General features: G+C 37.5%; 1 protein-coding gene across 1 annotated transcript; it reads right to left on the minus strand.

Annotated features, from left to right (window-relative positions):
• Positions 1-10031: 10031 nt before the first annotated feature.
• On the minus strand, positions 10032-14166 carry LOC141486815 (uncharacterized). The gene is made up of 2 exons (XM_074185382.1): positions 11581-14166; positions 10032-11345 (listed from the first exon to the last, which is right to left on the minus strand). The coding sequence occupies exons 1-2, from the start codon at positions 12053-12055 to the stop codon at positions 11005-11007; spliced, it is 816 nt and encodes a 271-aa protein (XP_074041483.1). The 5' UTR covers positions 12056-14166; the 3' UTR covers positions 10032-11004.
• Between the last annotated feature and the right edge of the window lie 1303 nt (positions 14167-15469).

The raw sequence follows: 15469 nt of genomic DNA on the forward strand, positions 1-15469 counted from the left end.
TTATGTCCTTTTCATTCTGGTTCATTAAAAATATTTTCACTAAATAGTCTCGGATCTTTGGTTTATAAAAAGCTTCACCGATACTAGTAAAGTTATCGTCACAAGAATCGCCATATATCTAATTGCCACAAATAGCGGAGCAATTGACGCAACATGGAATGGAGAATTGTAACTGATAATAGTAAATTTTCACATAGTAGAATAATTTTTCACATTCAACGGTATGTTGTCACATATTAGGAACATTGTGGTCATATCTGGGGAAACCGTTGTCAGTATATCCATCTAACAACCGAGGTATGGTTGGTGAGATTCAACTTATCCATCTGATTCACCAATAACTTACGTCAGCTCATCCGTCTGGCGAAAGTAGCATACTTTAGTCGCAATTCGGGACAGCACACACTTGTGCTGTAAAGGAAGGCAACTCCAATGGAAAGGACTTTGTAATATTACTCCGGTACTATTACTCCGATCTTCATCTTCTAGGGTGGTAACCATTCAGATTACTGGGATAACTCATCGTCCGATGAAAAGTTATCCTGGAGAGACGGGTAAAAATAGTGGTAGTTATTCTCAATTTCGGGGTCATGGTCATCATAAGTCATCTGTATGTCACTTTGGGTAATATTGTCGTCAATATCGGAAGGAAGTTCACTGGAGATCTCGAAATCTTGAGGAAAGACTTCGTCTTCGTGATGGGAACTCTCGTCGTTCAGAAATTCATCTTCAGTGTCCGTTGTCGCCGAAGGAAGAGGACGGATGTTGTTTACATGGAACTTTAGATGAATTCCATCACGAATTATGGTGTAGACGTTGTCGGAGTGTTTCTCTACCACCTCACAAGGGCCGACCCAAATCGGATGGAAAGCATTGTCAGTAACAGGCCTGGTTTCTCGAGTCATCACTTGCTCTCCTGGTTCGTAAGTAGGGGGTTTCGTTTTCTTCTTCTGTGCGTAACGGGACTGGTAGACTTTCTGATGCTTACGGATGGTTTCTATCCGAGTATCACGGGCACTTCCTTGGTTGACAATCGGTACCCGGTTGCGAGGATGATCCCAATCTCCAGGTTGTTGAGGCTTGTAGCCGAGTAGAGTTACTGCGGGTGGTCATCCAGTGGCAGCGTTAGTTCGGCACCTAAGCGTAAAAAGGACGCGGGGCAGCCACTTATCCCACTCTTTGGGGTGTTTGTTTATCATAAATGCTCGTAATGTATGTTTCAGTTCTTGATTTCGTCTTTCGACGGGGTTTGCTCTAGCATGAAAAATTGCAGTCGTTACATGTCTAATTTGGTGTTTTTTACAGAAATCACCCCAAAGATTTGAAATAAACTGCGGCCCGTTGTCCGATATTAGTGTTTGGGGATAACCAAAGCGGGGAAATACGTCTACGTCGAGAAACCTGATGATTCGCTGGGTTGTTGAATCTCTAACCGATATAGCTTCTAGCCATCTCGAAAAAACATCCTCAACTACGATGATGAAGCGGTTTTGATTTTTTGATCTAGGATAGGGGCCCATGACATCTACACTTATCATTTCCCAGGGATTCTGGGGACTATGAGAGTCTAAAGGGGCAAGGGGCTGACTAAAGGTTTTGACCGAACGACAAACTATACAGTTATGTACGTATTTTGCTACATCTTTATACATTCGTGGCCAATAATAAGCAGATGCTATCTGACGATAAGTCTCATCACGCCCAGGATGCCCGGCAAATTCCGAATCGTGATAATGGTGAAGTATTCGGAGTGAAAAAGTATTGGGGACAACCAGTTGTTTATCACGTGTAAATAAGAGACTATCTTCAATGTGAAATTTATTGAAAAATGACAAATCCTTTTTTGATTTGGGGCCATTTTCATGAATATGGTCCCAACGACACCGTTTTTCCTGCATATGTGCATCATACAGCTGAGTTTGTCTGGCTTGTTCATAAATAGATGATTTGTCAACTGGAGCGAGAAATTGGACAACGATGTCATCATGATTCTCTTTGATTATGGATACATTTTCAATTGATTAGGGATGAAATTGGCTACTCTCAGGGGGAAACATGCGCGATACATCAGTAACCTCTTCAGGTACGTCACTCTCACTTGGGTTGCGAGATAAAAAATCAGTAAATTGATTTTGTGACCCTGGACAATGTTCTATGTCAAAAGAAAACTCAGAAAGAAGTAATGACCATCGCATTAGTTTTGATTTTGTGTCAGAATTCTTGTTCAACCAAGTGAGAGCACGACTATCCGTAACAAGAGTGAAGTGGCTATCTTCTAAATATGGGCGATACTTTTTTATTGCCCAAATAATGGCAAGACATTCTTTCTCATTAATGTGATATTTTCGCTCTGCCATGTTGAGGCGAGCACTAGCATGTGAGATAATGCGTTTACCACCCTCCTGATTCCGTTGATATAGCACCGCTCCGATGCCTATGGCACTGGCGTCGGTCTGTAAGGTAAATGGAAGTGAAGTATCAGGTCTATGTAGTGCAACAGGCTGGGAAGCTGCAAATTTGACAGCTTCGAATGCTGTTTGCTCCCTATCATCCCATCTCCATTTTACTTTATTACTCAGCAAATCGGTTAATGGGGCTGCCAGTTCTGATAGACGTGGTATATACTACCGCAACCAATTTATGGTGCCCATGAATGCTTGTAAGTCTCTCTTATTTCTGGGTAAGGGGAAATTTTGAACTTGTGAAAGATGCTTCGTTTGCGGTGTATTCAGTTCACCCTTGATAGTATGTCCAAGATAATCTAAATGATCTGTCACAAATTTACATTTTTCTAAAGAAATGTGTAAATTGTGCAATGCTAGTCTTTCGAAAACCAATCGCAAATGAGTCATGTGGTCTTGATGATTGTCCGAAAATATAATTATGTCATCAAGGTATGCCATAGTGAATTTGTGGATATAACCGGTCAAAACTTCCTGTGATACTAGTTTCTGAAAGGAACTGATGGCATTCTTAAGACCGAAAGGCATAACAGTGAACTGATAGTGGCCTACATCTAGAGTACTGAAAGCTGTTAAAGGCTTTGCTCTGTTGGTCAGAGCGATTTGCCAATATCCACTGCGCAAATCCAACGAAGTAAATATTTTGGCAGAACCAAGTTCCTTTAACGTGTCTGAAATTTTGGGAAGACGGACACTTTCGTCTGCGGTGATGTCATTAAGTCTTCTGAAATCTACACAAAACCGAGGTTTTTTCCAACCTTTTCAATAATGACTGGTGGCGAATGTGGTGATATTGACGGTTCTATAACCCCTTTAGCTAACATCTGATTTACTTGTTCATTCAAAAGATTTTTTTTGTGTTCACTCATCGGATATGGCTTAATATTTACAACGTGACTGGACGTTAAGCGAGTATCATGTTTCACAGTACGAGTTATAGTTAGTTTTTTCGGATCATCAAATAAATAACTAAATTCTTGGCATATTTTTTGATACTCACTTTCAATCTCAGTGTCTAAATGATCAAGTTTGAACTCATGCGACACTTCAAAATCTCCGGTAGTAGGGGAAAGAAAATAAAGAGTCCGTCGTTCTTCTTTTCCGAAATATATACATTTTCTAACCGTATCGACAACCACTTGGTTTTCTAAAAACCAAGGATATCCTAAGATACAGTCCTCCTGTAAGGAATCCATTACGAGAAAATTAGAGGTTAAAAGTAAATCCAGAACCGAATACTGAACATCAAATTGACCTTTGGCCTCAACCCTGGTTAGGCCGCACCTGAATCTCATTGTTTTTGTGAAGGTTTGATTTAATTGAGCAAAAAATTTGGAATGACAAATATTTACATTTGAACCACTATCTAATAGTGCGTTAATCTGGTATTCTCCGAATTTTATCATGATCCTCGGCAGACCCACAAAATTTTCCTCCTGCGACAGCATCATAATCGGAGGGTCGGAGGCCAACATCCGATTATTCTCTAGTTTTTTGTTCGTGAATAGGGTAGGGCTGAAGTTTGGTCCTGGTACCCTTCAGGCTCTTGACAAGATTTTGGAATAGCTCCCGTGCGTTGAATTTCCGCGGGCTTCACTTGATTGCCTTGCTTACGGTTGGAATATGGATTTTTTGTGCATTCATTGTGATAGTGCCATTCTGAGCAATAGCGACACCGACTAGGTGGAATTTTCTTCTCTTCCCCTGTAGTTTCATTGGATGAAGTATTTCCCTTGTTTCGAACAGCAATGGACGACTTCCCTGCTGAGTCACAGATGTCCTTATCAATTGATGATGCTATGTGGGCCAGTTGTTCAACGGACTCAAATTCCAAGCCTCTAAGTCTTGATCTTATCTCAGGTTTCAATTGTTCACGTAACAAATTGATTAAAATGGTTTCTGGTATCTGTGGTGACAATCGATGGAATAAACATCTTTTCTTCGTGATGAAGATATTGACGTCTTCCCTTTCCGATTGGTTTTTTCCGTACAGCTGAGTTGTTAGCTGTGTTATGAGAGCAGTGTTATTAAATCGCTCTATGAAACTGGTTTTGAACATTTCCCAGCTCATCGAAAGTTGTTGGTATGGCTGGTACCATTGGGCTGCTGCGCCTTTGAAAAATGTAGCGGCAAACTCTGCTTTCTCAGGATCAGGAATGTCTGTACGGGAAAAATATTCTTCCACTTTTTCCAAAAATAATAACGGGTCTTCGGTTTCTGATCCAGTAAAATGAATTTTGAGTTTTTCCGTATCTGGTTTTTGTACGCTCCTGGCTATGGTTTGGACAGCAGAAAGAAATGCTGTAGTCAGTTCGGAGATGTTACTGCCTGGTGTGGATAGTTGAGACGTTGGTATCAGGTTTACTGGAGCATTCATAAAACATGGTTGATCTTGGTTTTGAAAAATGGTGTTTGGAATACAACATTCCGAAGAGTATTGGAATGGATTATGAATATTGTTTTGACAATTCGGTGTTCGGAAAGGGTAATAATGTGCATAGGGTTCGGAAAATGACGTCTGAAGAAACGCTTTTTGTGGGAAATTTTGAGAGGTTGTATTCTGCATTCGAAAACGATTGAAATTTGATTGGGTTGAATCTGGTGTGCTAAGGTTTCTTGAATCACTCTGTTTTGTTCTTTCGAAATAACTGACACTACTTGTTCCAAAGTGAACTCTGGGAGAGGAAGTAATAAATGGATTTGTGTTTTATATACTTTCCAACTCAAGTATTTCATAAGTATCGAAAAAGTCTTCATCATCACTGTTCATGGCCATTTTTTGTTCTTAGTCTATTCCGAAGATCACAACAAAATCAGATTAGGACAACTTCGGATTCTTATTTATTTATTTTTATTTATTTATTTTACAGTTCATTTCGAACGACCGATTCTATTTTCCATCTCCAATACCCCTGTATATAAGTACATTGAAGGTGAGTATTTTCATTGTCCCCTGTAAGATGATCAAACCAAATCCAAACGAAATATTTACTATCGCTGTATACGCAGTCTAACGCAACGAACCCAGTTCCCCGCAAAAATAAAACCACAACGAAGTTAATGTTATTTATGACACCATACTTTCACACAATTTGTTTCCCAAGACCGATCATGGAGTTGTTTATTACTTTGTGTCAATTCCTATCACCCAAAAATAAGCGAAACCGAATTGTATTTCGCATTACAATTCAACAAGTGGATAAATCACATTAAATTTTTGTAACCTTCAAGTTCGTGATAAGTAGGTAAGGTACAAAAATTTAACATAAGAATGTTATGAAGTAGCGTGCGGTTAGAAGTTGAAAATTAAACAAAAGCAAACGATATTCAATAACTTACCAGCCATCTATACAACGTACTCGTCTATGTTGGCGACGGCACTTGTTTTTTAACGAAAACAATTATTTGAATTAGAGGGAACTTTCACTGTACCTAAAGTAAAAATGCCCACACGTTCGGGCGACATGTTATCGGGTTACTTTTGTTTCTTATAAATGTTGTTGGGCGCCGACTAGCTCTGGAGTTTTGATTGAATAACAATACAAAAATTCGGTTTATTTTTAATCAAACAGTGTGAACGCCATTTCACAACTGTCTCGAATTACTTGTTACTAACTTGAACTCTAAATCCCGAATCCGTCAAACACCGACTGTTATCCAAGGGTCCGCTACCAGCTTCGCATAGGTAGGGTTGACAAAAAACTATACGGCGTTGCCGAAGGCGGTTTCGCAAGAATATTGAAAAGTATAATGTAAGTAATTTAACTAAGGGCAACACTACAACACTCTTATTATATTATTGACTGTTGTTGGATCACGACACCGTATGGGTCTATTAAGCACTGCGAACTTTTCTGCTGCCATTCCAAACACGCATTCAATAGTTTTCCTACCTCGGCTTAATCTATAATTAAATATTATCTCGACATTGTCGAGGGTTCTGCTTGAATAGGGCCTCAATAAATTGCGTGACAATGGGAACGCTTCATCTGCGACAAAGTAATAAGGAAACGGACTGTCGGTTTCATCATATCGTAATGGAGAAGGTAAAGGGATGTCAAAACCGCCATGGGTTAGCCTGTAGTTCATTGTAGAGGCTTTAAAAATACCACCATCACTATGACGTCCAGCGAAACCTGGTTCTATAATGGTGCATCTGCATCGCAGCATGCCAGTAGTAGGGGAGACTGTTGTACCTTGATCATATTGTACCTTGGATCACCCTTCAGTTTCCTGACAGATGCTACCATCTGCTTCACAGCGACTGAACTAAGAAAGCGTTTACTCAGTAGAGTGCAAACAGGCGGGAAAGTGGTTGTCTATGTGCTATTGTTTCTGAGTAGAGTTGAATTACATTTCCTTTGTGCGAAAAGTAACGACTTTTGGCTTTACTCTTTATTTTTTAACAAGTTGACTATAGTGTTTTGTGTTTGAAATAATATTCCACCTGAATCACTGCTTATTGGTGAGTAATATGTTGAGCAATATTCCAGTTTCATTCCTAACCTAGAATGTTGAGGAGGTTGAGTTTGAAAAAACGCACCATCATGTACCTTGGATCAAAACAACGTCCTGTACCACTGATCAGTGATCAGAGGTACATGATGTTACAATTATTTCGTTCGTTGTTATAGGTCAGTAGGTATGCCACGAAGTACAAGTGGAAAAAAAAATCTTATTGACCCTGAGTCGATGAAAAAAGCAGTTGAAGCAGTTACTGGATCTCCAGAGAAGAGGATATCAATAAGAGAAGCTTGTAGAATTTTTAATGTTAAATTTGCTACTCTTGTACGGCATCTTAATGCTTTCAAAACATCTGGTGCAACAAACTTTCAATATAAGGCCAGCTATGATGTCAAGAAGGTATTTACAAAGGAAGAGGAATTGAAATTAGTTGATTACATCAAAACTACAGCAAAAATGAATTATGGTCTATCCAAAAAACAGGTTCGTGAATTAGCATATAAATTTGCTGTGGCGAACAAAAAGAGGTTCCCTCCTACATGAAACGAAAGTAAATTCGCAGGAGAAGAGTGGATGAGGCTATTTTTGAAACGGCATTCCAACGAAGGTGGCCTAGCCATAAGAAAAACTGAAAAAACTAGCATGTCACGTGCAACTAGTTTTAATAAATCGAATGTGAGTAGATTTTTTGATAATTTGGAGGACGTCCACAGGCGCTTCGGTCCATTCCCACCTGAAAAGATTTGGAACCAAGATGAGAGCGGCGTGACCACGGTGCAGAATCCTTCGAAAATTGTCGCACCTAAAGGTGCAAAACAGGTTGGTAACGTGACGTCAGCAGAGCGTGGGGAGCTGATAACAGTATCTGCTTGTGTCAATGCTTTAGGAAATCACATGCTTCCTATGATATTTCCTAGAGTGAATTATAAAGACCACATGTTGAAGGGAGCGCCTCCAGGAACAATCGGTGGTGCTAACGCTTCAGGTTGGTCCAACGAAGAGTTGTATTTTAAATTCATGGAACATTTCATACAACACACTAAACCTACTGAGAAAGAACGTGTATGGCTCATAATTGATAACCATGAATCTCACCTTTCATTAGAAACCTTAGACTTAGCATCTAATGCTGGAGTAGTGTAGCCAGCTTCGTCACCGGGTGTCGGGGGCTTGATCCATCGATCTGTAGCTTACGAAGCAGACGCTCTACCATCTGCGCTATCGTGACGCTTGATAAGTTTTGTGAATAGTTTGTATCAATGTGACAATACCAGTGTTGAGTTATTGACCCAAGAAATAATGTTTTCAAATATTTTTGAAAGAGTAGTAATGGTAGTGACCGACTCATGGACGTGATGATGAACTTTAAAAATCCTCCGACGCATATAAATGAATATAAAAAACGGATGTGCTGTCAGAATGACACGACGACACCATCGATTTTAGGATTTTTGTGGCGAATTAGCCAATTTCGACGAGACCAACTCATGCAAACACTGTTCGTTGTTGGTAGAATGAACAAAGATAATGAATGGAGAATTATTTGCTGGAAGAAGTGATAGACTGATGTTTGATGCTAGTCAACTGTATTCCCAATGTTCTCGGCGGCCGACAGTTGCAAAGTACCTACTGATAAATAAGAAGTTGTTAAAGCAGCGTATTGAGAAAATAGGAATATAATCAAAGATTCACTCCAAAGATATTTTTTCTTTCGGATATCTATTTGAGAATCTGATTGAAGTAATTAAAATGAAATCTTGATCGAATATTCTCACAAGAGAAATATAAGACATTAGGACAGAAAGCTTTATGTCAAAATCGTGAGAGTGAAATACCTTTTTGAATCCAAACGGTGAGGGATAAGCAATAAAGTGTCTGGAAGGAATCTATTTTTTTCTGTGTTTATCGTTAACTGGCTGTTGCATTCCGATGGGCAACTTTCAGAAGGCGATATCTGTGTAGAGGAAAATGATATATGAATTCTGAAACAGGCAGTTGAAAAACAAGTTTTCAAATATTCGGAAGAATATATTTATATAAATTGATATTATAATTGTATCATTTATGTTTTTTTTGTCATTTCACGACACTACACCATGCTAAAAAGATAACCTAATTTGTCGGAAAAATAGCTCATAAAAATGTTCAGGATTCCAAATGTATATCATATATATACTTATGAATTACTCGCGAAATGATATGCTCAGGAACAAACCACTAAAATTCTGTGTCAGTCAGTCATCACTAAGAGACATATGTTAGGTGTATGTCGAATGGAACGAGTTTTCAAGTATTCATACAAAGGAAATTATCCTAGGGTTTCTGCACTCGAAATCGAAAGTTAAAAAAAAAGTATCCCTCGACATACATGATTAATTTGTTCGCTTTCATGATGAAGCTATAGCCGTATATTAGTCTAAATTTGCCAAGGGCATAGTTTTTTTTTTCAAAGAATGCTCAGGATATTTTAAAGGAGGCACCAACTTTTGTCTTCCTTTCAAATTTGTTTCATGACTACCTGATATTAATTCGAAAAGAATATGCGTGAAAAAAAAAACAGACCAAGTCACTGAGCCCTCACAAAATGAATGACTATTAGGTATAACAAATTACCATCTAATTTGAGGTAACATTTCTTCTAAGATATCTAATAATGATAAAAAATTTGCATTCAATTTTCGATATATGCTCAAATAGTAATACTATCTCAATATGCTGAGACTTGTATAGTCGAATAGGCACAATGCATATTGACATGATAGATATACACTTGATGATGTGTCTATTATTCAGGTATCATTTTTCTACTGAGTTATGCCGTAGGCAGTTAGTAACAAGCCTACTTGCTGAAAGACTTCGAGAGAAGTCGATAGCGTTTGGTATATAATATCATAAATCACATTTACTACTACTACTAGGGAACTTCACAAAATAGAGCATAACATTGAGATTTCGGTTAAGTGTTCTCATGTAATAACTTCCTATGAATGTAATAAGTACTACATTGATAAGGTGACATGATAACGTCTCTGACAATATTTGAAAATCAAGCGTATACGTTTTCTTGTAAGTATGAATAAACTATAATGAAAAAAAAAACATGTATAAGTAAAAATACTCCATTTATTTCATATCATCACAACTTGAATGTCCTACATTGATCTGAACTTGAGAAGCACTATGAAAATAAAACAGACGTATGAGGGAAAAATCTTCCTTGTAGTGACACAAAGTCTTGCTTTTTCACACCTGATAAATGTCTTTTGTCAGTTTTTTTTCGCCTTTTTCGGGCTGCTTACCGAATAATAATAATAAATACTTTAAATTTCCACAGACAGAGCACCACATTGTGCAGTATCAACATTATCAAGGAGCAATATTTGAAAATTAATCGTATGTTTTTTAGCAGGTATGAAAGCGCTGTGATAAAAAAAAGTATGAGAAGAAATCTTCCATTTATTTCATACCAATCCAATTTGAACAACTCTTCAACGACATTTGATATTTTTTTGAATGACGGATATTGTTTTAAATATGGTTTATAATCTAGTCCTCAATATCCGGATCCATTGGTTCAATAGAGTAGTGTCCCCAGGGTAATGTTAGGTTCGTTCCAGAAATGAGATAGCTTTTGTCGTCATAAGGGTTCAAGGCGATTTTCTCCTGAATCACCGATGATACCTGATGTTTCGTTGATTTAATCAAGTTCTGTTCAACTACCTTCTTACTAAAGTTCTCCAAACAGTCGACATAGTTCTCAAAGGTAATTTTATTTTGTACAACTAATTTTTTAACTCCCTTTGCTTTTTTAGTAACGCCAATATTTTTTTAAAGAAATATCGATTTCATCAGCGGTATAGTTTTCCGCTTCCATCTGATTACGAACTTGCATCTTTTCATTATCTGAAGTTCGACATTTGGTTGTATGTAATTTAGATCTCAATCCAATAAAATCGGTCATTGGTACACCATTAAATTCGTCTTTCATCATACCCAAAACTTTCTTGTTTACTTGTGGTATTCCATAAATATTATCATACGGGTAATCTGAAGTGTCGAAATACATGTGACAGTCTCTTTACATCGATTTATATGGATCTTGATTCATTATTTCATAGATCAAACTATCCGTATCAGTATAGAGAACTGTACAGTCATCACCAAAGGTGTTCTTCATATACTCATAATGAAAGTTGTAAATAGTAGTCTTTGCCAAATCCAGAATAGCCATACCAGCATATATGGGCTTATTCAAAAAAATCTGCAGCTTTTGTAGTTCGACTGCTACAAGATTTTCATTGAAAATTGTACAGTTTTTGAATTCTGGTTTAGATATCCATGCTTCGGCTCCATAACGTCCAAGCCATTTGGTGAGGAGTTTGATATTCACTCTGTTCCTTATGTTTTCCATTGTTTTGCCTGGAAAAAAATATTTGTTGATTATAATGAATTCCCATAAACCCAGAAAATTTTTCAGAAATAATATTAAGATTTGATATATTATATACATCCAAAGAATAGTATTTCATATTATATTTCTAGACAAAATTCAATTGAAATATTTCAGGCTGGATTGAAGTCAATACAAACTCATATTGAAACAGTAATCAAAAGCCATTTGTTTCAGCCCAAAAATCATGATTATGATACTCACCAAATACAGCATTATTCATGAGCTTGAAGAGATTCTTCTCGAACTCATTTTTAGCCGCTTTCCTCAAGCAAGTATTCAATTCAATATAGCTCTTCAACCATGGAGATTGCTTGAATTTCAGCACTCTGTGGATAGATGTAATCAACAACCCATTGGCTAATGCTTGTCTCAATGCTCGATAATGAATGACGTATTTATCCTTATTCCTCAAAGTAGCCATCAACTTGACATTTTCGGAAGAAGAGTTGGGCGGTTTTCCAGTCTTTGGATTTATGTGTTCTGGGCAAAACGGTAGATCCTTATGACGATCATGGAGATTGTGTGGATATTGAAGGCTGACTTCCAAAATGTATCCAGTATCACAGTCATCTGGAACACGTGTGACATCAATGTTAGTATCAGTACACTCGAATCCTGCATATGGTAGAGCTTGACTCATTGCCCATCCATACTGATTATTGATATCGTAATACATGAGATGGGAGGCTGGCTTTGAAGAATTATATGTATCGCTCACGTATTAATTATTAGCCTTTGCACAGCGTTTGGAACATACTTGACTCAATCCACCTCGAATTCCTCTCTCAATGAATAGGAACATATCTTGATCTGTAATCAACTCCAGTTCTTGCTTGGTATACTTCAACATGGCATCCCATGTGAATCCTGGGAGTGTGAAATAATGTGCACTATCTAGACCAGTGATTCTCAACCTGTGGTCCGTGAACGGTTTTCATGGTGGTCCGCGAAGTGAACAGTCATAAAATAATCAATTTAAATCTTGGCTCTTGAGACGTAAATTAATGCGACTGCCTATTTTTTTTTCAACTCAAAACGTTTACAGTATTGTGTTGACCAGAACCAGACGACCAAACGCGCCTCTTCGTTTAGTTTCGGCCGCTGTCGTGACGTACAGGCGTCTTTGCTCGCGCCAATACAAAATGGGGAAAACACGTACCCACGAAAGTCAAAAAAAGAATGCCGCATAACATCCTTACAAGAATACCTGGAGTAATTGGGTCCGCCAAAGGTATAAAAACTGTTCTCGATTCCTGGAAGTGCTTTTTTTCTGACGAAGTGATAGATCTCATAGTGAATTCTACTAATCTGAGTATACAGACCATACAACCGAATTATAGTCGTAAAAGAGATATTAAATTGACTAATTCAATTGAAATGAAAGCTTTCTTTGGTCTCTTGTACCTAGCAGGAATTTTGAGAAGTGGCAGACAGTCTTTAGAAGATTTATGGTCAACAGACGGCATGGGTGTTGAGTTGTTCAGAACAACTATGTCTCTTAGAAGGTTCAAACTTTTGTACAGATGTTGTAGATTCGACGATAAACGTACAAGAGTTGAAAGAAAAAAATTGACAAGTTGGCTCCCATTCGAGATTTGTTCGACCTTTTTGTGAACAACTGCAAATCATGTTATTCCGTCGGCCAAAATGTTACGATAGATGAAAAACTTGAGGAATTTAGAGGAAGATGTTCTTTCAGACAGTACATTCCCTCAAAACTCAATAAGTATGGAATAAAAATATTTGCCCTAGTAGATTATAAATTATTTTATACCGTCAACCTAGAAGTGTATGTCGGCAAGCAACCTGAGGGACCCTTTGAAGTTAGTAATACACCTACTGACTTGGTACTGCGCCTTGCTGAACCTATCTATGACACCGGAAGAAATATCACCGGAGACAATTGGTTTACCAACCTAGAGCTCGTAGAAAAACTAAAGAATAAAAAGCTTTCACATGTTGGCACAATAAGAAAAAACAAAAGGCAGATTCCACCAATATTTTTGAACGTCAAAGAAAGGGTACTACATTCATCTATGTTTGGATTCAGTAAAACAGCCACTTTGGTATCGTATGTGCCAAAAAAGGCAAAAATGTATTACTCTTATCATCGTTGCATTTTGACGATAATATTGATGAAGGCACAGGGGATCAATATAAACCTGAAATAATCACATATTATAATGCCACAAAATCAGGAGTTGATACTGTAGATCAGCTATGTGCCACATATAACTGTGCACGAAATACAAGAAGATGGCCAATGGTAATCTTCTTTTGTATGATGAATATTGCAGCCATCAACGGAATGATAGTTTTTGCTGATAATAAAAATGCCTTTGCAAATAGGAGGGAATATCTAAACATGCTAGTTCACAGTTTAGTTGCAGAACATCTTGGACGTAGGGGACAAATAAAAAGTCTTCCAACACATCTACAACAGGCACTCAACAAGTATAATCCTGTTTCAGAAAAAAAGCATTCTCCACAAAAAGTGGAGAATGGTCTGCAGAAAAACCTGCAGACCGTGCTATTCAAAAAGTAAAACAAGAAGACTGACAAAGTACAGATGCCGCAAATGTGAAGATTATTTTTGTTTAGAACATGCCACAATGCTCTGTCAAAAATGTTTCGATGAGAACACTAATCAAAGTTCAAATTCTGACTGAAACGATTATTTCTGATTTTTGTTATGTTTTTCTATTCAAGCATTATTCATCACATGTTATGTTAAACGTATATGGTGTTCTACCTTAAATCATGTTTTTATTTTATTATAAGGTTAAGGTTTATTTAAGAATTTATTAATTTATGTTGACTTTTTCTAATTCAATTAAAGTACCTCATATTTGTTTTTGTTTTCATTAATACGACAGTAGTTCGATAGAATATTATTTTTAAGTTCATACATCTGTGAGATACCGCGCGACCCCCTATGATCCACAGCAACACGCGACCTACGCAGGGTTAAAGTAGGATGTTCTACCAGTAATATTGCCAGTGATATCACAATATTAACTCAAACTGGTCCCAAAAGAAAGGCTGCTAATCGTAAGTACAGTCCGGACTACATAGCATGTGGATTTACATTCATTGAAGAATTTGGTGTTCAGTTACCTCAATGTGTAATTTGTGCGGAGGTTTTAAGTGATGAGGCAATGAAGCCGGCAAAATTAACTAGACACTTTGAAACAAAGCATAAAAATTTTGCCGGAAAACATGTAGATTTCTTTAAGAGGAAGGAGACGGAACTAAAATCGTCAAAAAGTATCCTCAAGTCATACTCAACTTATGATAAAGCTACTTTGAAGGCGTCATATCAACTTTCACTTAGAATCGCAAAAACCAAGAAACCCTTTACTGTTGGTGAGGAATTAGTAGATGCAACTAAAGCAATTTTAGGTGATAAATATGCAAAAAATGCAAAATATTCCTCTTTCCAATGACACCGTTAGTAGGAGAATTGAAGATATGGCATCAGATGTTGAAACCCAACTTCTAAAGAAAATTCATTCCTCAAAGATTTTTGCTGTACAACTTGATGAATCTACAGATAACACCAATAAAGCTATTCTTCTTGTTTATATACGATTCATAGATAAAGACAACAAAAAATTATCTGAGGAGTTCCTGACCTCGATTGAGTTGCAAGGTAACACAACCGGAAAAGACATTTTTAAAGCCATTGACGGATATTTCACACTCAAAAATCTTTCTTGAAAAGACTGTGTGTAGGACTTTGCACTGATGATTCCGCGGCAATGACAGGTCACAAAACAGGCTTGCCAAGCTTAGTAAGGAAAGAAGGAAACAGTGATATTGTTTTAACACACTGTATCATTCATCGCGAAGTGCTTACTGCCAAAAGATTAATTCCTGACCTAAACAAGGTTTTGACTACTGTGGCCGTGAACTTTATAAAAAGTAATGCTCTTAATTCGAGATTGTTTGCTTTGTTATGCGAGGACATGGGATCCATTCATTCCAATCTCCTTCTACATACCGAAGTTCGGTGGCTGTCCAGGGACCGGGTTTTAGGCAGATTTTATGAACTTCGAGAAGAAGTATGTATGTATCTTCATGAAAAAAA

Source organism: Leptinotarsa decemlineata, unplaced genomic scaffold (assembly GCF_025532065.1).
Source record: "Leptinotarsa decemlineata unplaced genomic scaffold, Ldec_3_MD MMD2_tig00026374_RagTag_RagTag, whole genome shotgun sequence".
Taxonomy (NCBI): Eukaryota; Metazoa; Arthropoda; class Insecta; order Coleoptera; family Chrysomelidae; genus Leptinotarsa; species Leptinotarsa decemlineata.

Coding starts and splice junctions, on each gene's coding strand:
- LOC141486815 (XM_074185382.1), bottom strand. CDS start 12,055: ATGTATTACGATATCAATAATCAGTATGGATGGGCAATGAGTCAAGCT. Junction 11,346..11,580: donor CATGAATAATGCTGTATTTG/GTGAGTATCATA, acceptor ATTTTTTTCCAG/GCAAAACAATGGAAAACATA.